The sequence below is a fragment of the Drosophila serrata genome, unplaced genomic scaffold (assembly GCF_035046125.1).
Source record: "Drosophila serrata isolate PLE 108 unplaced genomic scaffold, ASM3504612v1 contig_275, whole genome shotgun sequence".
Classification (NCBI taxonomy): domain Eukaryota; kingdom Metazoa; phylum Arthropoda; class Insecta; order Diptera; family Drosophilidae; genus Drosophila; species Drosophila serrata.
In genome coordinates this window covers 301,371-327,639 of record NW_028257173.1, presented here as the reverse complement: position 1 = coordinate 327,639, position 26,269 = coordinate 301,371, and the positions used below count along the sequence as shown (strand labels likewise).

At 43.3% G+C, this 26,269-nt stretch overlaps 2 protein-coding genes across 3 annotated transcripts; one reads left to right on the top strand and one right to left on the bottom strand.

Annotated features, from left to right (window-relative positions):
* Positions 1 to 4: 4 nt before the first annotated feature.
* Dhc36C (Dynein heavy chain at 36C) lies at positions 5 to 26,269 on the bottom strand. Of its 2 annotated transcripts, XM_086834910.1 has the most exons (25): positions 25,612 to 26,269; positions 25,160 to 25,384; positions 22,775 to 22,937; positions 22,446 to 22,679; positions 20,806 to 22,385; positions 20,621 to 20,743; positions 20,202 to 20,355; positions 18,792 to 20,087; positions 18,283 to 18,729; positions 18,103 to 18,216; positions 16,530 to 18,043; positions 15,399 to 16,185; positions 15,133 to 15,315; positions 14,686 to 15,032; positions 13,788 to 14,627; positions 13,329 to 13,694; positions 8,165 to 8,452; positions 7,688 to 8,103; positions 7,448 to 7,626; positions 4,997 to 6,373; positions 4,866 to 4,874; positions 4,777 to 4,794; positions 4,313 to 4,685; positions 661 to 812; positions 5 to 604 (listed from the first exon to the last, which is right to left on the bottom strand). In XM_086834910.1, exons 1-25 carry the CDS (start codon positions 26,145 to 26,147, stop codon positions 98 to 100), a joined length of 12,228 nt encoding a protein of 4,075 aa, XP_086691036.1. In that variant the 5' UTR covers positions 26,148 to 26,269; the 3' UTR covers positions 5 to 97. The 2 variants fall into 2 exon arrangements, with proteins under 2 accessions (XP_086691036.1, XP_086691035.1); XM_086834909.1 differs by lacking the exons at positions 4,777 to 4,794; positions 4,866 to 4,874 and having other exon boundaries at positions 4,313 to 4,562.
* Positions 986 to 4,306, top strand: LOC147643380 (uncharacterized). The gene is made up of 3 exons (XM_086834912.1): positions 986 to 1,333; positions 1,394 to 1,631; positions 1,696 to 4,306. Exons 1-3 carry the CDS (start codon positions 1,111 to 1,113, stop codon positions 4,235 to 4,237), a joined length of 3,003 nt encoding a protein of 1,000 aa, XP_086691038.1. The 5' UTR covers positions 986 to 1,110; the 3' UTR covers positions 4,238 to 4,306.

Here is a 26,269-nt window from a genome sequence, read left to right as displayed (position 1 = left end):
TTCCTTTTTTTTTTTTTGCCCAGACTACATTTATTTTAGCCTCGCAATAATTTTTTAAAAAATACACTCAAATCAGTTGGGTAATGTCACAATTCAATTAGAAACTCAGCTGACACAGCAAAGCCGTGCCACGAATAATCCAATGTGAGGTCGGTGTGTTGGGATTGCACAACAGCAGCATGGCGACCACGAAGTTGGTACTGTGCCCAGTGGTGGACAGGACACCTCGTCTCTCGGCTGTCTTGTACATGGGACACAGGTAATTATGACGCTCGGGCAGATCAACCCGCTTGAGTGGCTTGAGATGGATCAATGGCATCGTATCGAACAGTTCCCGAGGACGGGATTCGGCCAGATACTTGCCGGTTCGATCCCAACGTGCACCCTCCAGAAAGATGCCATACACGAACACCCCATCCTCTGGTGCCGCCACTCCCTTAATTTGGGTTTCTTCTAGCTGCAGGACCTCGTAGTCAAAGGCCAGCAAATCTATGGATATAACGTACTTCCTAGCATAATTCTGCTGGGCTCCCGTGAGGAAGGCTTGGGTAAAGAAGAAACCGGATAGCCAAAAGGTCGAGGGAGCTCCATGATCAAACCAATGCTATAATTATAATAATACGTCAAAGTTGAGAAAAGTCAATACAATATTTCGCTCACCTGTAGGAACTCAAGGCGTCGTAGAAAATCGGTAATATAACTGCCCAATGGCTTTAGACTTGGATATGATTTTCCCGCCCACATGGCAGGTATCTTGGCTATTAGAACAGACTTGTATACGGCCTCCACAGCGGCTGACATTACAACCAATCCTGTAAAACGATAATATGTTAATAGTACTTAACAACAATATTGTCTAAAATTATATATCGTAAGGTATGGAGCTATAGCAAATGAATAAAGATCACGCATTTTATACATTATATACTTCATCTTTGGTATATAGAAAATACCTAAAGTGTGAAATGGTCTTATAAATTTACAAATCTCATCAAAGTAGCCTGCGTAAAATTAAAACAATTTAATTAATTTTGTCATAAGTTTTCATTTTGTCCACTGAAACACTTACAGAACAAAGCAAACAATAATAATACACCACATAATTAAATAATGTCCTTATACAAACTAACAAAAAGAGATAAGAATAAACAAACCGGAAATGAGAATTCATCGATTTTTCTTGAGACACCAGAACGCCTGAACAGTAACAAACGTGTCTCGTTTTGCAAACCGCGAGGCAAGGACCCAATTACAAAGAAGGAAGAGAAGCTTAGGCAGGATCAGCTATCATCATGTTTAAGTGCCAGCACTCCGGACCTACGCTTAACTGGCGGTATGTCCTTAAATTCAAACTTTATAAATTGAATTGAAGTGACATGCTAAATATTTCTAGGAGCCAACAATCCAGCGACACGGGATGTTGGAAAGATGCCTCGCACTGACAGCGAGTGCCAGTTTAATGCCCCCGGATATGCGTTCCTCAGGGGAGCGGACACAATGGTCAATACCCACGAAGTCAAGATGAGTTCCAGCATTAAAATGAAAAAGGAATTGAAGCATAAATGCGATTTCTTTCCTAGATATGAAGATCGAAAACCCTTTAAAGATCAAAATACCCAAACGCTTTATAGGTAAACTATGTGCAAAATTTTGTTTGTTTAAATTTGTGCTTAATTACCATATCTTGCCCCTTAGGGAGTCCTCTGCACAGACTATGCCCTACTTGCCAAAGATTTCAAATGCAGAAAAAGTTCAAACCCTGGAGCTATTTTCCCTGCCAACTGTATTGCCCAGTGATAAGCCCCCTGGACTTTACGAAATTGAGGTGCTGGATCGTGCCAGGAAACGTTGGTCTTTTAGTGATGCGTTGAGGGTAAACTTGACTAGGCTTAATAAGGAGTCCAAGGAATTAGCTTTGAACACCAAATACAAGGCTATTATGGAGGCATTCGAGTGGCAACAGTGGATCGAGCGGGAGGAGTATATCCAGGAGTGTCAGATGCTGCGCCTGAACATTGTGATCAAGATGTTTGACAAGCGGGAGAGGGAAATGCACGAAGCCTCCAAGTCACGGATTGAGACCGCCTGCGAGACCATCGAGCAGCGTCGTCAGGCGGGATTGCGCAAGAATGAGATCGAATTCCAGCGGGGAATGCGACGTCTGGAGATCCAACTGTCAAGGACTCCGCGTAAGTGGAAGAAACAGGGTGCCATACAGGCTCTCGGATCCCCATGCTCCGAGTTTTATGGTCCGACGATGAGGCACGGCGTTGATCCTGCACGTCGAAATTATCAATCGATAATCGGGCAGAAAGCGTTTGACATGAGGATCGATGACCTGGAGAAGCGTGTGAACATGACCAATATGACATGTCCATTCAGGAAGCTTAAGAACTGGTCCAAACCCAACGAATATGTCCGGGAGTATGAGCAGAACTTCTGCAATGAAGCCCATCTAAAGAAGCTCTATGAAAGCCTAAAGGCGCTCAGAACCCTGGCCTCCAGGGAGAAGGAGGAACCGAAGTGCCTGAAGAAACGAAGGCAGCCCTTAAGTGAAAGGACACCGTCCCAACTGATCCTTGCTTGTCTCAAGGACCTTTACGAGACCGATAAGTACAGCGAAAAGCATGAACCGATAGCGCCGAAAGTCAGAGGCCCGATGAAAAAACCACCCGGCTACGAAGGTATAGCTCCGAGCTATATGCTCCGTCTGTTGAAAGCCGAAGGCAAAATACACGAAATGGAGGCTATGCTGAACGTATACGAGGGCTCCTACATTGGCTGGGTGATGCAGTTCCTCTCGGAGGAGATGACGCGCCTCTCCGAACAGCGCAAGTTGCACTTCTTTACGATTTTGGCCCAGAAGGAGCGCTGGCGCCGTGAGGCAGCCGAGGGAGGATTGAGGCAAAAGGAGAACGAACTGAGGATGATGTACGAGGAGCTGTTCCAGCAGAGCAATATAGTCAACAATCATATAACGAATGAGTATATCGGTCAGATACTTCGCAAGGATATGTACAATGTGGCAGAGGGCGATGCTGCTGAGACCGTTACGGAGCTGGCTAAGCAAATTGATGAGGATATATCGCGATGGCTGAACAGCTTCGAGCTGATCCAGAACCCCCTAACATATGAACCCCTGCGACATTTACTCAACAGCATGGTTGACCCGGATATGGAATTGGCTCTGATGCGTTTCGAGAACTTCCTAATTGCACAGCATATTATTGATGATGTGATCTTTCCAAAGATGTGGGACACATTGGATCCGTTCGACATAGCCACTACATTGACAGACGATTTGATTAGCCGCCTTATTGACGATGATCTCTATCTATTCTCCTCGGACAGTGAAACCGAAGGACCTCAAAGGACGCCCAGGAACGAGGCCCGTGCCATAATACGCAAGATCATAAGACAGGCAGTTCCCGGACAGCGCTGGAAAGAGGAAAATGAAAGGATTGTGGCGGAGAACTGCAACGATCTCTTTGATGATATATTCGCCAACATTTTCAATCCGCCGCCCATCTCTCCCAGCGACCTCATTAAACTACGTGCGTTCGAATCGCATAATGTTATTCAAATGACCGACACTATTCGCGAAGACGATAGTTCTGACAGCGACTCGTCAACACAAAAGAAATCACAGGAACGTCCATCGGAATTTGTTTCAATGCATATTTTATCTTTGTTGAGGAAATTCAAGGGTGACAATGTCACTGGGCAGTTGAAGAACTTGGATGACTACAAGGATGATGAGCAGATAAACGATTCCGATACGTTCTTAAAGAAAGTAATGTTTTTTCCGCTGAGGAAAAAGCCAACAAACGAGGAAGTATTCAGCATGAAGAGCAGTCTTTTTGTAAACGAAGAACCCGACTTAAAGTCACTCAAGGGTAGAGGCTATCGAGTGATGCTGCCGTCGGGCGTGGAAAGAAATTCAGAGCAAAATCCAGATAAAGATGCGATTTCCATAAATAATCTAATACCATTTAATACATCAGGAGAATCGGAATACATGTCTGATACCGATTCAAAAACTACATCACCACCTAACTTAAAACCGTCCAAGTCACAAGCATTTGCCCCAGATTCGGATATCAAAACCGTAAGTTATGAAGTCTCCTCTATGCAAGAATCAAGCTATTCATTTTCTGACACTGACTATAAACGAGCAGGATCCTCGGTGTTGAAAGCTTTTAGATCCGATATGGGCGACTTGGATAAAAAAAAATGATCTAATTACAAATTAAAGTGTATTCAAATTTAGTGAATAATCTTGTGTGTGATTAAAGGTTAAAAATTCCCTTACCCTTGATTCCCTTCCGCAATGTGATCAGACTGGTTCGAATCGTATTCAGCAGGACATTAAACCGCACCATCTCCTGCACCAGGACCGTGTTCATGCTCTGATGGTACAGAGTGGGATACTTGAGCAGGGCGGCATCCCGATCAAAGAGCTTGGGCAGCTTGTCCAGAATATCGGTGGCCACATTGGTCACCACCTCTTCGGGCGTCAACGCCTTGGCACCGCCGCTATCATCGGATGTGGCACTCGTATCCTTCAGAGGAATTTGGTGCATAGCAAGGAAGGGGGGACAGGTTGGGTAAGTGGGTAGGAAAAGGTTTTCGGGAAAGCGTCTACTAAGCGTTTCTACATAGACTCTTTGGGTTTTTTCCAATTTCTTAAGAGCAGCGTGTATTAAAATGGAGATTTATTAGAATATAAATGTAAGGAGCTGTGTGGATGCTAAACAATTATTAGGCAGCACTTACGCGTCGATCATAGAGGTCCTTTTTTTAGAGTGTGGTAAAAATGTATAATTAATTAATGTATTTTCTGAAGAGCTAAACTAAAGCCTTACCCAACGATCCTTTTATGGCAAAGCAAGTAAATATAGAAGCAATAATTATATATGGCAATGTTTAAAGCTTACAATTATTTTTCAATATAAATTGTAAAGTGTAAAGATAGCTAAACTCGATCAGTACTCACCTGTGTTAGCAGAGTGTGCGATAGCAACATATCCGTTTCCTTTTGATCCCTCATTATATCCGCATTTGCATGGAAGCCAAAGATTGCTGGCGCCGAAATCTGTGGCAGGTCTCTCGTGTAGTTCAAATACAGCTCCACTTCCTTGAACACGGGCACATAATACAGACCGGAATCATCAAGGAAGTGCGGCTTCTCCAGGTCGATAATTTCCGGGCAATAATACTGATTCAGAATAGTTTTCAATGTCCGTCGATCCCAATCGTCCGTCACACGTCCACCGTAATTACATTCTCCAGTCAAATAACGTAAAGCATCATAGTTAACAGTCTCGTATTGGTTGAGGAACATCCTTAGCTGCATCAGAGATATACGGAGATCGGTTTCGTTGAACTCGTAGGGAATATTCCAGCCGATTGGGCCAAAGTATCGCCTCTCTTGTATGACCGCATGGAAGAAGCACAGCGAGTAGATGAGCTGCTTGAAAATACGGGGCTGAGTACAGGACTCGTACCACTCGGGATCACTGATCGGATCACTGATCATCGAGCGGAGAATGTTGGAGCGCAGACCCTTGGGCGGTTCGTTGGTCATCTTGATGCCATTCTGCAGCACCACAACCGGGAAATGTTCCGCCGGATACGAGGTAAGCCACAGCCGGAAGTCCGGATGCGTGGAATCCGGCAAGAGGTTCTCACAGACCTTCTCCAGCGATGGCATAAAACTGGCCGCCAAATGGCAATTCTGAAGCACCACCCAGTTGCCCAACTTGACGCCCTCGTCGATCATCTTCATGGCAATGGGGCCCTGCCCCTGACCCAACGACAGCGAGAATAATCGATTTGTGCCAAAGCCCTGATCCTCGGCGAACTTCAAAAGCGTAGCCGTGGGATCCGAGCCGGGGGTCAGGATAAATATCAATGGTACACAGCAGTGTGAGTCAGCGAACGAGGCCATCAAATCAAACTGTGGTGGATCAACAAACCGAGCACCCAGTTCACCGGCAACAAAATTCAGCACAGCCGGCACCAACTTATCCGGACGGAAGACACGTAAAAGCAGAAGCTGCTGGAATACGGAGAGTCGTTTTTTCCAAGCGGGCGGTACATCGTTATTATCATGAGGCGTCCGTGAATCAAAGTATGTCTTCCATTGGCCAGAATTGTTACCAAAGTCCTCGCGTAAACCCTTAAAATTGGGCAAATTGGTGAGACGACAGAGCTCGTCCCAATTTTGGATGCCCAGCCAGCTGGTGGGATTCTTGTGTGGATTCTCCAGACCAATGCCTCCTGTCAACAGGAACATCCATTCGCCGTTGTCAATCTTATTTTCATGCTTCATCAGGTTGATGTTCAGTATGAGCGAAAACAGCAGCTTATCCTGTGTGTTCAAAGGTCAAAAACATTTCATTACACTTGAAATAAACATGAAGAAATTATTTTAAATAATAATGTAACTAAATGAAAATCTCCGAAAGAGATAGTCTGTAGTTACCAAGTCAATAAATTCAAATTAGTTAATAGGTAAATATTTGTAAAGAATACAAAAATAAAGACATTTCTCCTAGTGCATTTACATCTCACATTGGGATCAAATGTGATGGGATGTGGATTGGGGCCAGATTAAGGGTCAGGGCTCAGAGGCTCATTCTCGCATTAAATGGGTTCCAACGAAAGGTTGTCCAACTGAAATCAAAAGCATTTCCACGAACAACCAACGTTGCTGATGTTCTGATAGCAATTCACTCAAGGTTTCCTCTTTTTTTTATTTCTGTTGCACACAAGAAAATTAAACGCGAGGGATCAAAGGTTAGCTTATTTCAGGGACGCCACAGGGGGCAAAGTTGAGGAAGAGGGACGGGTGCAAAGGCCAGGGCATAATTGACTGAAAATAGCATAAAGCCAGCTTTGGATTATTATTTCCTCTTTTTTTTTAACCGTAGCTAGGTGCATCCCTTTGATTGCAATCCGCAACGTAATATAATTTGAGCAGATGCACAGAGAAACAAAAAATGGAGACAATCTAATCACTGATGGAAATTATAAAAAGAACTTGCTAAAGGTTTATAATTCAAGCAGAAATTAAACAAAAGTGATGAATATAGTAAAATGAAAAACGTGAATTTCCTACAAATATATCCTAAAAGATATATCTTTGGTTTCCAAAGTAGATTTCCGTTAAGAGGTGGATCAACTTAATCGTTCCTTGAATTCAAGTCAAAGCTGAAATACTGGAAATATTATTTAAAAGTCGTGGAGAGGAGTCGAGTCCAGTCAAGCTGCAAACTTGATGCTCAGCCACAAAGCAAATGAAACGCAAAAGGAGCTGAGCACGCTTCAAATGTCACATTATCAGATTATGCGCAATTACGGTACTAACGAGGCCAAAGGACCTCGCATACTGACCAGCGAACCGGCATTTGACTATAATTGGGTTTACTCAATGGGCACTCACACGCTCGAAGAGGCTGCGACAGATGTTGACGTACAGGCTGTAGGTGAAGTGATTCCGCAAGTCCAACAACCGGGCCGCTATATCGTCCACCTTTTCCGTATTATCTATGGATGACATATACAGGTTGACAAACCAAACCAAGCTGTACTGGTACATGGGATCGATGTTGGCCAGCTCCACTAAGGGAAAAGTGATTAAGATTTAGTAACAATCAATTAATTTTAAATGAATATCCCTTACCTATGGTAAAGAACAATATGGTAGAGTGTTCGGCTATAGGAACATAACTCAAACGTGCGATATCTATCTGCTTTTCGGTGGCCTCTGTGATGACCTGCTTCTCATTAATGTCATTGGCCAAAGCCTTGGCCGAACTCAATATCTGTACAGCCGTCTCATCCTCTAGAATATTTTCAGCGGATGACAGAACTTCCAATATCTGATCTTCAGTCTCCTTTAACATCCGCTTATTCTCCGCTCCCTGGACAATCAAATTATTCTTTTCCGCTTCCAAATCGGGACGTTCTCGAGCCACGGTTATGCCCAGCAATTGATCCTGCAAACCCTGCGTAGTGATCATGAAATTCAACAAGGTTACCTTGACTGCCACCTCGGGCAGATAATGCGGATTTCTCAATTTTGTTGTCATGTAGAATCTGTAATTGAATGAATATGAAATCTTAGACTTAATAGTATTAATTATTATTAATAACTCACCTAAAGCTATGATTATACTCAATGACAGAGTCGCCCAGTTTGATGCAAAGGGCTCCGCCCTGTTTAAATAGTTGTTTCAGCAGCACCGACTCTAAAATCGGATCCAGCTCCTCGCCAATGTTCTCCAACAGAACGGGCAGACCAAATTGAATGGCATTCTCCATGACCCGCGTGTAGTCAGCCTGATTAAGACGAATCACACAGAGTTTGTTGTTCTTTTCATAGTTCTTAATCCATTTGTTTGCCTGTCCCTGTGGATCAATCATCAGTGGCCAACGACGAGCATTCCTATCATACAATAAATAAAGTTTAAATTCATTTCACAGTATCTCATATAAATTTATATATATTGTATTTGTACTTTAAGTGATATAATAAATGCAAGCAATTTGTCAACATCCAATAAACAATGAATGGCCCAGGCGAGCTCATCATCAGTTTGTTGAAGTTGGAATATTTAAAAAGAGAAAATACCGCATAAATACACATTCAATATTTACGTCAATAATTCATAAGCGTATATAATGCTATAGAAAATATTCTCCTGTATATTTTGTGTTGTATTTGTGCGTCTGCTTTGTGGGTTTTTATGGAATGAGCAGCAAAACCACTGGCTTCAAACATGTGCCAATACATCATGCAAACGTTAAGCCACAACCCAGAACTATATCATAAGGGTCCGGAAGTCAGGGACCCTGGGAACAGGGTCCAGAAGAGAGTATTGGAAAATATATTTAGGAGTATTTAAAAATTATAATGTAAATGTAACTTAAAATACTTTTCTAGAAAGTTCTTCTTCAATCTAATATTTCCTTTTGGCAACTTTTCAAATAGAAATATTGTTCTAATACTTTTCAACTTCAAAAGATAAACCTATTAAAATTAATGCACAAATCTTTGAAGTCCTTTTTAAATTTATATTTTATAAGATTAGAATCGAATTTCACCCCAATGTACACCCCCGTCAGGATAAGCCCCTGAATTTCGCTATATAAATGTAAAAATACATATTTATATAGGATATGTGAATACATCGATTGCGGTTGTACTGTGTATGTTTGGACAATGCATATGTATATATTTATATGTACATTTAGCTATTGCGATAACTCACTGCCACGGTGGCGGAAAAATTGGGAATGGAAATCGGGACAGGAGGTTTGGGAGCGACAAAAAAATACGGAATGGAAGCGGTTCGGAGCGGGGAAAAAACAACAATAAGTTGCAGCAGCAGCCAACACATGACAAATTCACACCGAATACAAATTGCTCGTGCGAATGAATGAGCATTTTTGTAAATTGAAAACTTGATGAATGAAAAATATTTGATGGAAAAACAAAAGAGCAATGTGCCGCGCCTTCGCCATCAATGTTACCCAAAAGAAAATACAAAAAAAAAGGAAGCCCCAACAATTTTTAAACAACGAATTCCAGTTTGAAAACCGGCAGGCGAAGGGCCAGGACACGGAATACAATAGAATCCCCACAAGTGCGCGGGGTCTAGGTAGGCAGTTGCCATGTGAAAAATGGTTAAAGTTCAAAGCGCATCACCAGGGACGAATGAACAGATAGGATTGGGAAGGATAGAACAGTTTGTTGTCACAAAATAAAAAATATCCATGCCAGATAGTTGTGAACACAAATAAAAGTGCAATGGCTGGCGAATCTGTTGAATGGAGTTTGGGGATTTCCCGTTTGCCACTGAAAAATAAATAAAATACATCATTTAGTTTCATAGAAACCCTTTCCATATACGTTTTCATTCACTTGGCGAGGATTTATACTTTTGATATTTGAGAGAAAACTTAATAGTAAAGGTGATTTTAAATAAAATTCACTGGCAGCAATTCAATTTGATAAAACTTCCATTTAAATGGAAATGGAATGTATATTTATTGCATTGATAAAACATAGCGCTCTTCAAATGTAAATATTTACAAAATATATTGGGGCTTAAGACCTTTAAACTTATGAATTTTTGAAAAATAACCTGTATCAGGGGATTTATTTAGCTTTCTGTAAACTAAGGAATACACTTAGGAGAGGGTTGTATATAGAAGGGAAATATTCAATATGATATGGATATCTCTCACTTTCCATTTGTTTTTATATATAAAGTATCCCCTGGCAAATACTTTAAATTCAAACCCTTAAAACGGGGCAACCCAAAACGAAGGTCTACAAATTGTTTTCCCTTTTTCAAATTAACATTATTTAATCAAAGGCATGGATGGGTGGCTGTCGTGACCCTAAAAACCTGCTGCCCGAAATGGGGAAAATGGAAGGCAACATCAACATCCATGTACGTACACCTGACACCCAGTAAATGTTATGTATATATCCAGCCATAGGTTTTTACGAGGCTGAAGACGAGCCCGGAGGAGGTCACCATATGTGCTACGTGTCACACGAAATATTAAGCAAATGAATGTTAATAGTAAGGACAACATCACAGTCACCCTCCCTTCATCCTGCTGGCATTATTTGCCAAACACAAATACAAATTCATCTATATAGTATATAGGCAGGACAGGATAGACAAAGGCCCTAAACTAGAGAGTAATCCCCAAGGATGTGCAATCGTCTATCGCTGTCGCATCTCGCATCGCTACCCCTGGCTCTATGTAAAAATTAAACCTAATCCGCTCTGGGCGCACATTAATCAATTGCTTATACAGGGAGAGTCTGGAGTTTTCCTGCCCGCATCCTCCTCCTCCTCTTCGGTCTCTTTCCCAAATTCAAGGGCCACGAATTCGGCCCCTCAGGTATTTTCGGGCATGCTCCAAATTACTTTGAACACTTTCGTGAAAAGCAGCCAGGAATTTCCTTTATTAAATCGACGTGAAGTGGCATGGACCGCGGTGGAGTGGCATGTGGCCCAGGACCCTGTCTCTGGCTCTGGATGTGGCCCTCTGACCTCCGAGAAACCCACCAGATGCGTAATACACGCATCAAACATGAAAATTCTGCCTGCCAGCCTCCTCCTCTATTCAAAGCAGCCTCTTACACGGAGGAAAAATTATGACATTTTTTTAAATGATCTATAATAAACTAAGAAAGGAAAGAAACTTTGTGAATCCGAATTTATATACCATTGCAGTTTGCAATCGAGATTTTTATATGCTAATTTTTTCGACCAATCAAAATTTGAAAAGGTCATATCTAAGCCAAAATAGCATTAATTTCAATTCGGAAAGCTGTCCTATGTTACTTTTTATAAGGTTAAAAAATCTGCATTCTACATTTATAATTTTGAGATAATACAATTTTTTCCAATTTTTCAGATTCCAATATTATCGATTTAACCCCTCATAAAATTTGGAAAATTTTTTAAAAACTAAATTTTAGTCGGACTTAGCTAGATCGATTCGGCTGTTCATGCTGATCAAGAATATATATGCTTTATGGGGTCGGAAATGACTCCTTCACTGTGTTACAAGCTTCTAACTATAATTATAATACCCTGAAATGGGTATTAAAATTTAAATATATATACAATTTTATATGCTAATTTTCGAGAAAAACAAAGCTTAAAAATAGAATAACTCAGTCAGAAAAGCATTAATTTCAATTCGGAAAGCTGTCGTATGTTACTTTTTATTAGGTTAATAAATCTGCATTCTTAATTTATAATTTTAGGAAATTGAAATTTTTGCCAATTTTTAAGATGCCAATTTTGCCCTAAAATTTTTTTTTTAATTTTAAAAAATGTAATTTTTATCCGACTTATCTAGATCGATTAGGCAGTTCATGCTGATCAAGAATATATATGATATATAGGGTCGGAAATGACTCCTTCACTGTGTTACAAGCTTCCACCCTCAAGTGGGTATTACAATTTAAATATTTATTTAAGGTTAGTAAAGCTTAAGAATAGAATAACTCGGTCAAAAGAGTATTAAATTTAATTCGGAAAGCTGTCCTATGCTAGTTTTTATTAGGTTAATAAGTCTCCATTCAAAATTTATAATTTTAAGAAATTCGAATTTTTGCCAATTTTTCATATGCGAATTAATGATTTAACCACTTATAAAATTGTTTAAATTAAAAAAAAATTAAATTTTCCCCAGACCCAGCTGGATCGATTCGGCAGTTCATGCTGATCAAGAATATATATGCTTTATGGGGTCGGAAATGACTCCTTCACAGTTTACAAGCTATAATAACCTGCTAGGGTATAAATATGAAATAAGTTATTAATAAATAAATATTTCAGATATTTAGATAATTCTAGCTTCTAAAATGCAATATTTTCTGCCAGTGCTCTTCATCTCAACTTCCAGTGCCCTTGTGTACCTTTGGCTGCTACAGAAGCCACCACCGAAGCTGGCGTGTCCTGGCAACGAGTTCTCCTGGCCACATGCGGGTATCCTGCTTAATGCGCACATGCATCCCTGTTCCCGTCCATCGCCCCCTTTTCCGCCTACAAACACCTACCCCCTGGCTACTGTTCCCATTTTAATTCCCCCTCTCCTTCTCCTTCCCCTTCTCCCATCCCAGAAGCCAGTTCCAGTTCGCGGATGCCGTGCAGCATCCGGTGCTGTTCTCACACTCACGCCGCCAGCACGAGGCGTATCTTTAATTTTCCTAATACGCGTGAATTCTAACGTTTTATGTTTTGTAATTAGAAAACGAAGAAACACAACAGAGAGTGGGAGAAACGAAGTCGTGGCCATGCCGGATTTCGTGCCGCTGACAGGCTTCGAGGCAGGGCCATAATTACCGTGTCAGGTTGTTTAATTGATGCGAGAGAGAGAGCTGGGTTTAGCGATCACCAGGGGGGATATGGCTAAGGAAAGGGCAGGGCCAGATGCTGTCATAACTTGTGGTTAAGGTATATATATGCTTGGTTAAAACTCTAGCCATAAATCTTCAATGGTAAGCCTTGAAACTTAATGGTTTTATCAGCAAAATTTAATTAGCAATCTGTTGTAATTAATTAGATCTAAGATCGATGTGGATTCGATGGAAATATTAATCGCAAAATTTCGTGACAAAGATGGAATCGTATCCTCTTTTAGGAAATAAAAGATTCACATAATAATAAATAGTACAATCAAGGGATGACCTATTTCCCCTAATAATTAAATAAACAAAATAGAGTATTATTTAATAAATATTTGTTTGCTTTCCTGTAATTTAATTTCATTTAACTTGTACTCACTTCATCATAATGGCACTCTCAATGGAGAAGGCATCTGTGGGCAGACCGCAAATGTTCCAGAAACGAATTTCCACTGGTTCTCCCAGGACAACAGATAGCTGGAAGTCAGCCGAACAGGTTACGCCATACTCCAGGCACTTGGTCACCCATTTGCGGATTTGATTCACTCGAAAATCGATTGTGAAGGGGCCCAAATAAGCAACGACGCCCGATGAAATGAGCACGTCCCCAGTTACACTCTTGAAGCTGGCCTGCAGCATTTTGGCCGTTTCCGACCATCGAGTTCTCTCGCCACCCAAGCCAGAGATGAGCTCCTGGGCACGTTGCAACTTCTTGGTACAGGCCTCGTGTTCCGCCAACAAAATGCTAAGGGAAAGAGGAAATACGATTTTAATTTCAACTTCTAAAAATTAAAACTTTAGTTAAACGTAAAGGTAATTAAAGGAAACCTCAACTCACCCATATTGCCGCAGCTGTTCGTCGAGTATTTTTTGGATTGCGGCCAGATTGGCCTCTACCCTGGCCAACTGGGCCAGTTTTTCGTTCAGCGTCTTCATGGCCGCATTGTATGTGGCCTCGGCCTCGGCCAAAGCAATCTTCTTGGGTGCCACCACCTTGGCCACCACATCGTATTTGGTTAGAGCTATGACCCACCTGCACAGGCCCTCGCAGGCCGTGGAGGCGGTCTTAATCTTATCCGGATCAAACGCTTCATTGTTGAGAATTCGCTGTCCCAACTTCTTCATCACCTCCGGCGGAATATTATCCTTGTCGAAGTTAAGCAGGCTATCCAGGAACTTCATGTCGCTAAGCACACGCTTCGACGGTCCCCAGTAATCCTCAACGGTTCCCACGCCACTGGGATTAGGTACCTTATCGGGCTTAACATCTTTAAGGATGCACACCGCCTCCATGACTATTCTCACACCGATGGGTGGACTCTTCATGGTCTTGACCACGGCTATATCCGCCGTGGTTAGGGTGTTCAAAGCAGCCAAAGCTGACTCCAAAATCGGTAGAGCCTCGCCCAGCTTAGCATCGCACTCGTCCTTGATCTCTTGGGCCACGGCCGCCTGCTCCTTGGCCGCCATCTCATCCAGCTTGACAATCTCTCGCTGTTCCTCGGCCAATTTGCTATCCGCCGTCACCTTGGCCACTTGCTCAGCCACTATCTCGGATGCCTCTTTTAGCTTCGGTTCCAAGGCAATCAGTTGCTCCTGCATCACGGCCACTTGCTGGGCAGCAATATCCAGCTGGGAGATGCCAGTCAAATATCGATTTCGATTGTTTGTAATGTTGCTGAGGGGAGTTTATATGTGTAAATTAAAATCTTCATTGATTAAACAATTCAAATTACTTTCTCTTTTGGCTAAGTAAAGCCTTAAAGGTCTGAATCAATTCCAAATACGATGTGGGCGTCACATAATTGTATCGATGTAACCTCGAGAAGAAGCTCGCGGACAGAGCCTGGGTCGATGTGTGGAATTCCATGCACATGTCAATAGCTGTGCGACGCTCCAGAGCAGTGAGATCCTCGCTGGCCAAGAATCTTGTGGATACGGCGAGCAGGGCATCCTCCGGCCAAGGCTGGAACCAATCGATTGTGCAGCAATTGACTATAGAAGGGAATTTACGGATGCGATTCCGCAGAGCATCACCAATGGGTGACATGGCAAGGACAATGTGCAGTTGATCTTTGCAGGTCTATTAAAGAGAGAGTATTATACATTAATAAATTAAATAAAATATATAAGATATTTGTATATTGCAATAATTGTGTAGTGTTCCTCTAAGGTAACCCCACCGTAACAAAGAAGTTAAAAAGAGCCACTGGGCTGCCATCGGTTTGCACGGCTTTGTCTCGCTGCTTGTCAATCTGTGCCATCTTTTCCACCACTTCGATCTTCTCCTCGTTGGTAAAGAGATTCGGCACCTCACCAGAGTTGAGCAGATTATTAATATCCTCCAGGAAGGACTCGTCTTTAATCTGTAAGAGTCTAAAAAAGTTAGCGAAACGAAGGAAATACTGTCCAGGACACAGTCCAATTGCCAATTTGCGGTTCCCCCCACCTGTACGTCCGTAAAGAGGAACACGCCATGCATCTCGGATGCCCCAATTTTGCGTAGGATCGCCTTGATGTCCTCGTGATACTCGTACGGCCCATACAATCGTGTGATTTCCACCTGGAACAGCTCATAGTCGCAAATATGCGAAGCCAATCGAGTCAAGCTCTGGCGTCCGGAGCCTCCGACCCCGATGAGCAGAGCATGACTCCTCGGCTGCTTAATGATGCGACATATGCGCGACAAATGCTCGATGGCGAAACGGAAAAGCACTAGATTCATGGGCTTCTTCGACATGTTGTTGTATTCCACCAGATATGCCTCCACCACCCGGCGCAACTCCTCCAGATCCTGCACCTCCACATAGTTCTTGGTGTCCGCCTTCGGATTGGTAAAGTCACAGTAGATCAGTCGGCGGAAATCGGATTCCTGCAACGCTTTATCCTTCTCCACAAAGGCCGAAAACAGTCGATTGGGTTCGGTATTGAAGGAGTTCTTCACTGTGCTGCATATGTTCTCAAAGAGCCAGGTACGATCCGCATCCTCAACCAGACGATCTCCATATACTCGCAACACCTCATGCACCCACAGGCGTCGCATCGAGTTTACATCCTCGGTGGCCTCCGGTACGGACAACAGGACACCCTGGATCACCCTCGAAAAGTCACGCAGATTGAATAAATAGTGGGATTTGGCCGGGGTGGGGAGCAGATTCAGTTTGGCGTCATTGTAAATGGTCAATGTGGCGCCTACGATCTCTTCAATGCAAGGATCAAACTCCTTGGAAAAGCCCCTGTGTTGTTTTATTGAGTCGAGGTAAATATAACATAAAAATATATACTTTTAGGAGGGATATCTTCGATAACCGAAGCTTGAAGTCTTACAGAATTGAAGTTAAGTTAAAAATGGTATAGATTTGATAGGAAAAGATCGATATGATCTTATATATCTATTGTAAATATATCGCAAAGTTTTGATATTAAAACAATATCCGAAAAATATAAATTAAATCGAAAATATGGTTTTATCTTCTACGGCCTAACTGCAAACATATTCTAATCTATAAAATTAAATATGTAAATTTTACATTTATAAAATTCTGCAAGACTATAGAAAGTAAAGATATCTTGGCCATACCTAGTGTCCAGATGCCACAAAACAATTTTGCTAAATATTGTGTTCATAATATCGTTGTTAAAATCGTCAATGGCGACCACATTGAAGAACCGCTGGAAGCGAGGAGTCACCGTATTTCCTGTAGACGGCGGTCCCATGGCCACGATCATCTGCAAGTCAATTAACTTCATTGGGACTATGTTTTTCCGATCATACCACATCATGTGATCGAGCATCATGCGCAGAAGTTCGATGGGCGGCTGGGCACCGTAGTTCTCCTTCAGCGGCATAGAGACATCATCCACGAAGATCACAAAACTACTGTTGAGCGGTGGCCCAAAGACACCTTTGCGACGCTTATCCAGCTTGGACATAATGATGTCCTGCGTCTGATTGGCCGATGTTTGAGCAGAGAAACTGATCAGGAGCGGCTTAAAGATCGTCAGATCCATCTTCTTCAGCATGTAATCGATGATGTAGACACTTTTGCCGGTGCCAGTGGGTCCAACCAACATTAGCGGCTTGCCATGCCGCACTAGAAGATCCAAAACGGCTGCGATTCGAACGCTTTCATTGGTCTGTATGATGATCTGATTCACGGGAATATCTCGGGGAATCGGCGGTGCGGAATTAACATCATCCTGCCAAGGCTTCCACTTTCCCTTGCCCTCCTTAATGTACCTATAATCGAACACTGATCCCTGCTTCGGTATCGGGAATATAAATGGCTTGGCCAAGGCTTCCACATAAAGATCTTCCGTAACGCCATAGGTATCGTAGAGATTTTGCGGAAAGGTCTTCTCCATTAGCGCTCTAAAAACCACGTTAAATTTATCCCTGCTGTCGGCATCAAGGGCGCCGCCGATTGACCAAATGCAAGAGAACAGGAAAATACCCTCCGTTTGGGCCCTAAAATCCAAATCGGATATATTGGCCACGTACTTTTCGTCTTTGAAGTCGTCAATGAAACACTCGAAGAAGTTCATCAAGCTGACCATGAGATTGGCGTCCGATGTGGGTGCAATTTCCTTCAGACACTTGCGCACAATATACAATAGAATGGGGCAAAAACGTGAGATCAGAGTCGATATCAGTTGCTTGCTGACCGTATGGAAGGCTGCGGGTAGCGTGTTCTTCCACGAGGTCACCAGCGGTTCCCAACCAAGAGAACTCGGCTCCAGATAGATCATGCCGCACCTAGAGACAGTGGCTGGCGAGGCCACTTCCAGATCCATGGGCTCGAAAACCAAATTAGTGGTATTCGACAACTGAATGATCTCACCGGACATAAGGCACAGCTTCTTGTTGTCATCCAGCACAGTGTTCATATTCTCAATCCAAATGGCATCCACGGGGCCATCGAATATTAGCCACTTTCGATCTGGTGTATCGGAGACAGCAAAAATACGATAGTTCACCGCCAGGATACCATCGCTCCATTCATGGGACACTGCATCGAATTGGCCATACAGCTGGCCCATGGTAATGGCCTTGGGATTGATGATTGTATAAATAGCTTTGTTTTCAGATCCATCCTGTAAAAATGATTGTGTTAAGATAGGAAATAATATAGCTAAATTGATCATCAACCCACCGTCTTCTCCATGCATTCAAGAGTATCTGCTAGGATGCGATAGGTAGTTGATTTACCCCCAAAGGGATAACCCACCAACATAAGTCCGTGACGCACCACAATCATCTCATAAAGCTGTAGAGAAAATTATTTATATGAATAAAGTTAGAAGACGAGCAAAGAGATTCATATTCCACCAACCTGTTGCACTTTCTCCAGGACAAAAGGAGTGCACTGTTTATTCTGTTTGTCACATGCCATCTGTGTGCACTTATTGAAGAGCACATAATCAGCCTCCGGCAGAACAGTGCCAGGGAACAAATCGGAGGTGATGCCCTGGAACAGGGGAATGTCCTGGTTGAGGAACTTGGGCAAATTAACATCCTTAATGGAGCGCAAGACCAATATATCCTCATTTTCATCCCGATAACGAAGCTTCAAAGCACCCGCCGCCTTCAGCACAGATTTCACAGCTCTCATACCATAATCATAGTGACACTGTGTGCTCAACTGCTCCGAACACAGACGATATGTGGCCACGATCTTGACGGACAACGGCTTGGCGGTTAAGAAACCATACGAGTACAATTCAATCTCGGAAATTAGGGCATAATCTGGCACCATCATGGCCACTGAACGGAAGAGTGCCTGATCAAGTGAAAAATGTTAATTGAACATTTATAATTTGTTATATTTTTTAAAATTCTTACCTTCAAATTATCAGGCAACTCTGAACGTCCCGCGTAGCCAGGATTCATGGTGATGAACACCGCACAAGTGGGATCCAATGTAAGGGTAGTGCCCTCAAAGATTAAAGTGGGACTGCCCGAGTTGATGCCCCGCTGAATGGTCAGAATCTGCTGTGCCACCACAGATAGCACCTCCAGATCAATGCGGTTGAACTCGTCGAAGCAAGACCAGGCACCGCATGAGGCCAATCCCTTAAAGAACTTACCCAGAGCCAGGTAGTCCAGGCCATCTGAGCAATTGAATACCACGCACTGCTTAGCCACAGCCTTTGCCAGATCCTTGGTGGTCTCAGTCTTGCCAGTTCCGGCCGGACCCTCGGGTGCACCGCCCAAATGCAAGTTCAGGGCAGCGAACAATGTGCGATAACAGCGATCCGTCAACGGGGTGACCACCAATCGAGGTGTGTTGCCCAAATACTCGTAGCCATACGGCAGCGAACAGTTTATCATTCGCGTGTCCAGGTTATTATCCTCCCAGTAATAACGCAGCTGGCACAACCACTGGAAGTCCTGCAGATCCTCCACTCCATTTTGTACAATCTCAGCGAGCACATCACGGGCATGGACATCCAGCACCACCAAAGCGCCCAAAGTGATACGATTCTGAGTGTTTAAATCGCCACGCACCAAATCTACAATCTTGTTGATCTGTGCGATGCATTTCTGCAAGTATTTGGCCAAGTTCTCTTTGGGATCGTTGCTCTCGAAGCACTCGGTGATCTCCAAAGTCCAGTATGTGAGCGAAATGGACTGAACCGTCTGACCCGGCCATGTCAGCACCCAAACATGTCGCACCATCTTCAGGTAGCTGTAGAAGGCCTCCGCTATCTTGTGGTGTAAACTCTTCTTCATGCTGATCTCCAACTCCAGCAACCACTTCTCCACTTGTCCACGGGCCTTTGACGTTGAGATCGAGTCCACTAAGGCCACTTCCTCGCGCTCCGAGGAACGCATTGCAATCACATCCAGTTCCTCTGTGAAATTTAAAGTGGAGATGCCCTCGAAGCACTTCTTCAAATGCGGTTGGACACGTGTCGGATCCTTGGTCTCGGACAGAATCTCCAGTAATTCGTCGTTCGAGAGGAAGAAGAAACGTGGGAAGTATAGACGCTTCTTCTCCAGATAGGCATTGAGACCCTTCTGAATAATCTCCAACAGGGTGTAGGCCTTCTTCAGTTTGTCGTTCATTTTGTCAATTTGGACCACAACCATTACTTTCGGATCGGAGGCCACCTGTTTCATTAGTTCCTTCCAGATCTGTAATAAAGAAGAATAATATGTAAGAAAATATTTAGAACTATATAAAGGTAGGGTTCTATATTTGTCATTGTACTAGTATTTAATTCTTAAAGAAACTTCAGCAATATTTACCTTATCCACGGCACTGAAGCGACGCCCCTCCTCTGGCATCTGCTGCTGAATATCCGGGCTGCTGAAGATGGGCTCCAAATACATCCAGGTGGCCTGCACGCGCAACCACTCATCCAGGATCTCCTGCAGCAGCATAAGCTTGGCCTCCCACTTGCTGTAAAAGGACAACAAAGGTTAGCTCATGTGTGGACACAGTGTCTGCCAGTGACATTGAAGGCCTAACAAAAGGTGAAGAAAAACAACTAGCAGGGCTAAGGTAAATTCTTGGCGCCACCATAAACTTAAACATAATTTAATTGATTTCAAAAGCTTAGTGAGGGAAGGTTTTCTAATAAATATTTTCCTAAATTTGATGGGATAATTAAATGTATAAAGGAGACATGTAAAGTGTGTGAAGCAGAAAGAATCGCTGTACTTACAGAATCTCTGCCTCGAAAGGCTTGATGTAGGGTGAGCTCTTCATCGTCTGCGTCTTGATGATTTGGTCATCCAACAATATTTGGATGTCATCCACGGCAGCCAACTTGTATGTACCAGAATCCCTGCGGGAGACATTTCAATTATACCCTCATCCTACACCACATATACCGGCTTTAATACCCACCTGTATGGCGAAACGGAGAACTCAACGCCCTCCCATTCGTTGACCATCTTAGCCATGGCTCTTTCCAGATTGTTCTCTTTGGTGGCACTCTCTGAAATAGCCTCAAACTTGGGCACATACTCATCCAACTGATACTCGATTATCTTCTCCAGCGTCAGCTCTGGCGACACCTTGATGGGGAAGCCAATAATTTCGGACACCAACTCCCAATGACGAGCCTTCATGCCCGGATTGCCCAGCGTATTGATGATCGGCATGTGCTCGCGGAAGGCTTCTATCTGGGCCTTGACATCTTGGATCAGCTGCATTGTGGTCGGATGATCACCCATCTGTTTGTCCAGTTTCTGGATAACGCGATAGAAGTTTGCCACATCGCCGTCGATCTCATCGGGGAAAAAGGATCCAACTTGCGAGTGCATCCACAGGTCGTACTTGTCCATGAAATCCTGTCCAGCATCGAAGAGGGTTTTGTAAGGCTTCAACTGATCGTGGGCCTTCTTTCGCATGGGATATTGCGAGAGATCCCAGCCATAGGAGGTCTCTTCCTCGTTAATTTGATCAATGGTCTCCATAGCCTGTACCAATCGTTGATCTAACACGCCGGCACGTTTTTTATACCGCGCCAATTGCTTGATGTCGCCCCAGGTGTCGTAGGTCTGCACCTGTTCGTAGTAAGTCTGGAGTTCTCGGCGGAAGAGCTCGATTCGCTTCTTCAGCAGCTCCTGGTACTCAATCACCTTCTCCGCTATAATCGCGCGGTGCTGCTCAAAGATCGAGGGAAGCTTCAGGTACCACTGGAAGGAGTTGCTATTGTTCTTGATCTCCAGCGGTGAGTACAGAGTGTGATCCATCAGCCACAAGATTTCACCCATATTCACCTTGAGTCGGGCCTCCATCTCAGGCACAAGGTTCTCCTCTGCATGCACTACATAGGCCTTCAGTTCCATCAGTTCAGCCGTATCCTTGGGCACAGTCAAGGCTTTCTTGGCAATGGCATCGTACTCTTTACCCAATCGAGAGATTCTCGCCTGCTGATCGGCCACCATTCTGGCCAGTAGATCCAGTTGCAACTGTCGGGCCAAAGTTTCTAAATGAGTTATGAACTTCTCGCGGTGAAACTCATAGAAACCCATCCGGATCACAGCCCAAACTTCTTTGCCAATGCGATCCTCTTTATCCCTGTACTCATACACCATTTCCGAATACTGTTCGAAGGTAGCATCGCTCTCCATAAAATTGGCCACCCGTTCGGCATCAATGCCGTTTATCAAATCGATGAAAGGATCAAAGTCCTGCAGTCTCAACTCCGGTCCGATGCGCTGATCCTCAAGCATGGCGCAAATCCGGTTCTTTGTCTCCTGGACAATGCTATCCGGCACCGTGGGTGTGAGGAAGAGCTTCTTTGACACGATCAGATCTGTGTAGAGCTTGCTCTCGATGCGCGGCAATTGTTGGATGCTTATTATAATCATGTCGATGACGCGAAGCAGTTCGGATTGAACCTTGGAGAAGCTGGGAATAAACTGAATAGTATCCTCATCGGCCAGCATCACAGAAATTTCGAATCCAGGATTCGAGTGCTGTGGAATTTATGAATTATATTTAATTTTTATCGAAGTAAAAAAAAAATTTAAGCTTACCCCGTAATCGCAAATAAAATCGGCATAGGCCTTCAGACTTCTAATGCATATATCCTCCAGCTGCTGCGTCATCAAGGCAGCCACGCAGTTAAAGAAGCGCTTCACCAGCGTAAACCGACGGATGTCCGGCAACTGACCACGCTTGCTCGCCTTCAGCAATGAGGAATGTATCTCCCCATACCAGCTCTCCTCCAGCATGCTCTTGCCTTGGTCAATGTGGGATCCACACAAGTACTATAAAGGAAAATATAGATTAAGGAGATATTAATATACCAAAAAGCGCAGGGATAGGGAAAATTAGTAGGATTAAAGATAATATAAATTCTTACCACAAATCCAAACAATGTAAAGGGAGTCTGGGTTTTGGAAATCTCTTTCGTATCGATAAAGAACTTATCATTATACTTCATGCTCCACAGCTCCAAGATGCCGGCCACACTTCGATGTATGCAGAAGAGCGTTTTCATCAGGACGTTGCGATTCTCATCATAGCTGTTGGGTGGAGAAAGAATGAAATGGAAGGGAATGAGTGGAGATGCCGAGATGCTTTTTATGCAAATTATCTCAAGAAGAGAGAGAGAGCAAGAGACTAAGACTAAGGGAAACTTTTCACTCCAGCTATTCCGTCACAGCCCATTAAGCAGTGCAGGGAACCGCAACCGCCCGAACCACAGGAGCCGCATACCCACAGAAGAGCCCACCCACCAAAGCCATTGAAGGCCTCTCCTTAATGATGCCAAATGCTTGAAGGCAATAAATTAGCAAACCTCACGCGGATGTGGATGTGCATGTGGATATTGATAGGCCCATCGACCCAGTTTGTACCCAAAAAAAAACAAAAAAGGAATTGTTAGAAACCCCTGAAATACGTGACAAGGAGAGGAAAATTCGGAAAGAAATTAAATAATAATATATGTTTCCAAAAACACAAGGTAATATTAAATATATAGTATTATTATATCTATTTACTCTTACTGTTATATATATCGATCGAACGAAAACAAATTATAACTTATATTGTTTATTTTATAATTAAGGATTTAATTTTATTAAAATCGAACATAGGAACGATCGTTAAATGTAGAGGAAAGTGCACACCTCTCTCTCTCTCTCTCTCTCTCTCGCTTTCTCCCTATCTCTTTCAGTATGTCTAAAGGCACCTCATACGCTCTACCTCTCTCTACCTATCTCTAGAGACATCTCTATTTCTCTCGCTCTCACTTTCTCTGTTCTCTTTGCTCGGTGACTATAAATAGAGGCACTTAGGGCCCGCGCGCCTCAGTCATCCCGGGGAGGCCGCGGAGGTAACACCTAAAGTGATAGTGATATTTAGTGATAGTGATTACCCTTCCTTGCACAGAAAGTGAGATTAATGCATATGTGGCTTAATTATGATCAATTTTATAATCGCAAACATGATCCTATGCCTATACACACTTTGTCTTTTCGAAATGAGCTACCTTTCTTATTTAAGCTATAACTTATTCTTAAAAGAAACAGTCTTACTTTTCCCACGCTTAGGCTTTACAAAAGATTGAAGACTTAATCTCCCAAGTCCTTGTTGGTTATTGCGTCTGTAATTCCATTTTGAGGAATACAATAGACACAGTGTCAGCACTGATAACAATCCGATGATAAAAGCCTCAACTTCCCGTCCCCCCCTCAGAGTGCCACAACAAACAAGTTCAATTCATTTTTAAGCATATCCTTTTGGCAATTTATGTCGTGCAGATTTTCGGTGCACCCCCTCCCGTCTCCAGCTTACTGTTGCTCATCAAATGTCAAGCCAATACACAGGAGGACTTAACTTTCTGGCGCACTTCCGCCTCCTGCCTCAGCAGCCTTTTCCACTTTTCCATTTCCGTCGCTGGCATTGTAGTTGAAAAAGTGCGGTTAAAAAGTTTTTGGCACGCCGCAAAGCGATTTCTCGCGTTCTCCCCCATTGCAAGCAGCTTTTAATAATGTCGCACGACGACTTTCGTTATTTTCCCATCCCTATTTTCATTTTCATTTTCCTCAAGCTGCTTTTCCCTTGGCCTTGCGAGCCGGGAAACTTAGTCAGCGAGCAGAGCTCAAGTTATTTTCATAAGATTTTGCTCGCTCCGCCAACGCAAAGGGCAATTCATTTCATAAAAATCGGATAGGGTTTCTTAATCCACAATAAAGTCGGCATCCGTTCGCGTGAATTTGCACATACTCCCACTCGTGTGTAAGGTGGGTGTACTCGAGTACTTGGTAGGGCGTAATTGCATGTCAATTGCACGCTTTTTGCCAAATGAGGAGCCGCAGCAGCAGCAGCAGGATGCGGGAGGGAGCCCGGGTGAAGTTACAACACTCGCATTCAATTATGGCAACTTTCCTGTCCTCCTCCCCCACTTTGCCTCTTTACAATGCCCGCCGTTCGGCAAGCGGGTATAATTTATTATAATTAAAAAATTTGAATTTCCCCATATATGCGGGAAATGCGCGCTCAAAGTTTAATTTGGGTAACCCTTTGTGTGCAATTTTGGTTAAGTTTTGAAGAACGGAAAGTGTTTGGATACTAGGAAAATGATTTGTAAAATTTTTATACTCTATTAATGCAATTTTTATAAGGGAAAACTATTATTTTAAGCCTGGAAAATACACATATCCATTGGGATAGATTTTTTGGGAAGCATTAGCTCTGTTTCTTGATGACTTATTGTTCTATTTTAAAATTTTAAGCTACTCACCGATATCGCCAGAAGTTAGTCATGGCCTTGACCTCTCTCCGCTCGGCGGTATCGAATTTGCCACCAGTTCCCTCCTTGGTCAATCGATCCAGGACAGTGTGACGCAGGACAAAATCCACCACAGCCTTTTTCATGGCAAACACATAATCCGACCGCACCTCGGCAATATTATCATTAAGAGCAGTTTGCCATTTGTAAAGTAATGGTGGTACAAGGTCTGTGATTCTGCAACAATATACAAAATTATAATTGTTATTTAAATAATATATATTATATATATTAACTTCATGAGCAAAATGCCCACAGAAATAACAGAATTTAGATTTAAAATCCATCAAAAGTAGGCAACGAAATATTAGAGGTCAAGTTCATTATTTTTTTGGCACTCGTTTGGACAGTTTTAAATTAATTCGAAATTTTTGGAGCACCCAAGATTGATATCACGTACATACCTCTTAAGGATCTTCTTGCTCAACGGAGAAACGTGAATGGTGTCGATGCCGTGCTTTATGTAGTAGTAATAGCGCAAAATTTCACGCTCTTCCTGATCCGGAAAGGGTATGGCACCCTGAGCGGCCAACTCTGGATCCTGGTCATCGTCCATGTGCAGTATCAACTCGACCAGCTTGCGCCGGAAATGCTCTCGTTCCAGGCGCATCGTCATGTAGTTGGTCTTGGAGACCGCGCTGTCACGTTTCTGTTTCCGTTTCGCGGCCGGCAGGTTCTTGGGACAGAGGATGCTGTTGGGCAGGTCGGATTGCATTTTCCCGTCCAGCAGGGAGCTGGCGCACTCCGGCATGTTCAGCTCGTACCACAGGCGGCGCGACTTGTATCCGGGATTGGCCTTGGACTGCAGGATGCTCTGCAGCACATCGGGTTTGGGTCTGGTGTAAAGCATCTTGCTCTTGTCGCACGGGCGGTGGGCGCCGCATATTGACGTGAAGCTGGGGATGCGAATCTCATTGTTCGGATTGTGACTGCCCTGCATGGTGGAACCTGTTGAAATTTAAATGAAGTTCAAGAATGTTTTGAAATGTTGAAAGTAAATGAAGCTCAGTTCTGATGTAAATGTAAAAGAATAAACTGATATACTGTAACGGATACTGAGGG

Excerpts from the sequence above, each read along its gene's own strand:
- LOC147643380 (XM_086834912.1), top strand. The coding sequence starts at position 1,111 with ATGTCCTTATACAAACTAACAAAAAGAGATAAGAATAAACAAACCGGA. Across the intron at positions 1,334-1,393 it reads GGACCTACGCTTAACTGGCG|GAGCCAACAATCCAGCGACA; the intron begins GTATGTCCTTAA and ends AAATATTTCTAG. Across the intron at positions 1,632-1,695 it reads AATACCCAAACGCTTTATAG|GGAGTCCTCTGCACAGACTA; the intron begins GTAAACTATGTG and ends CTTGCCCCTTAG.
- Dhc36C (XM_086834910.1), bottom strand. The coding sequence starts at position 26,147 with ATGCAGGGCAGTCACAATCCGAACAATGAGATTCGCATCCCCAGCTTC. Across the intron at positions 20,744-20,805 it reads TTCTCCGTTTCGCCATACAG|GGATTCTGGTACATACAAGT; the intron begins GTGGGTATTAAA and ends TGTCTCCCGCAG. Across the intron at positions 15,316-15,398 it reads TCCTCTTTACGGACGTACAG|ATTAAAGACGAGTCCTTCCT; the intron begins GTGGGGGGAACC and ends AGACTCTTACAG.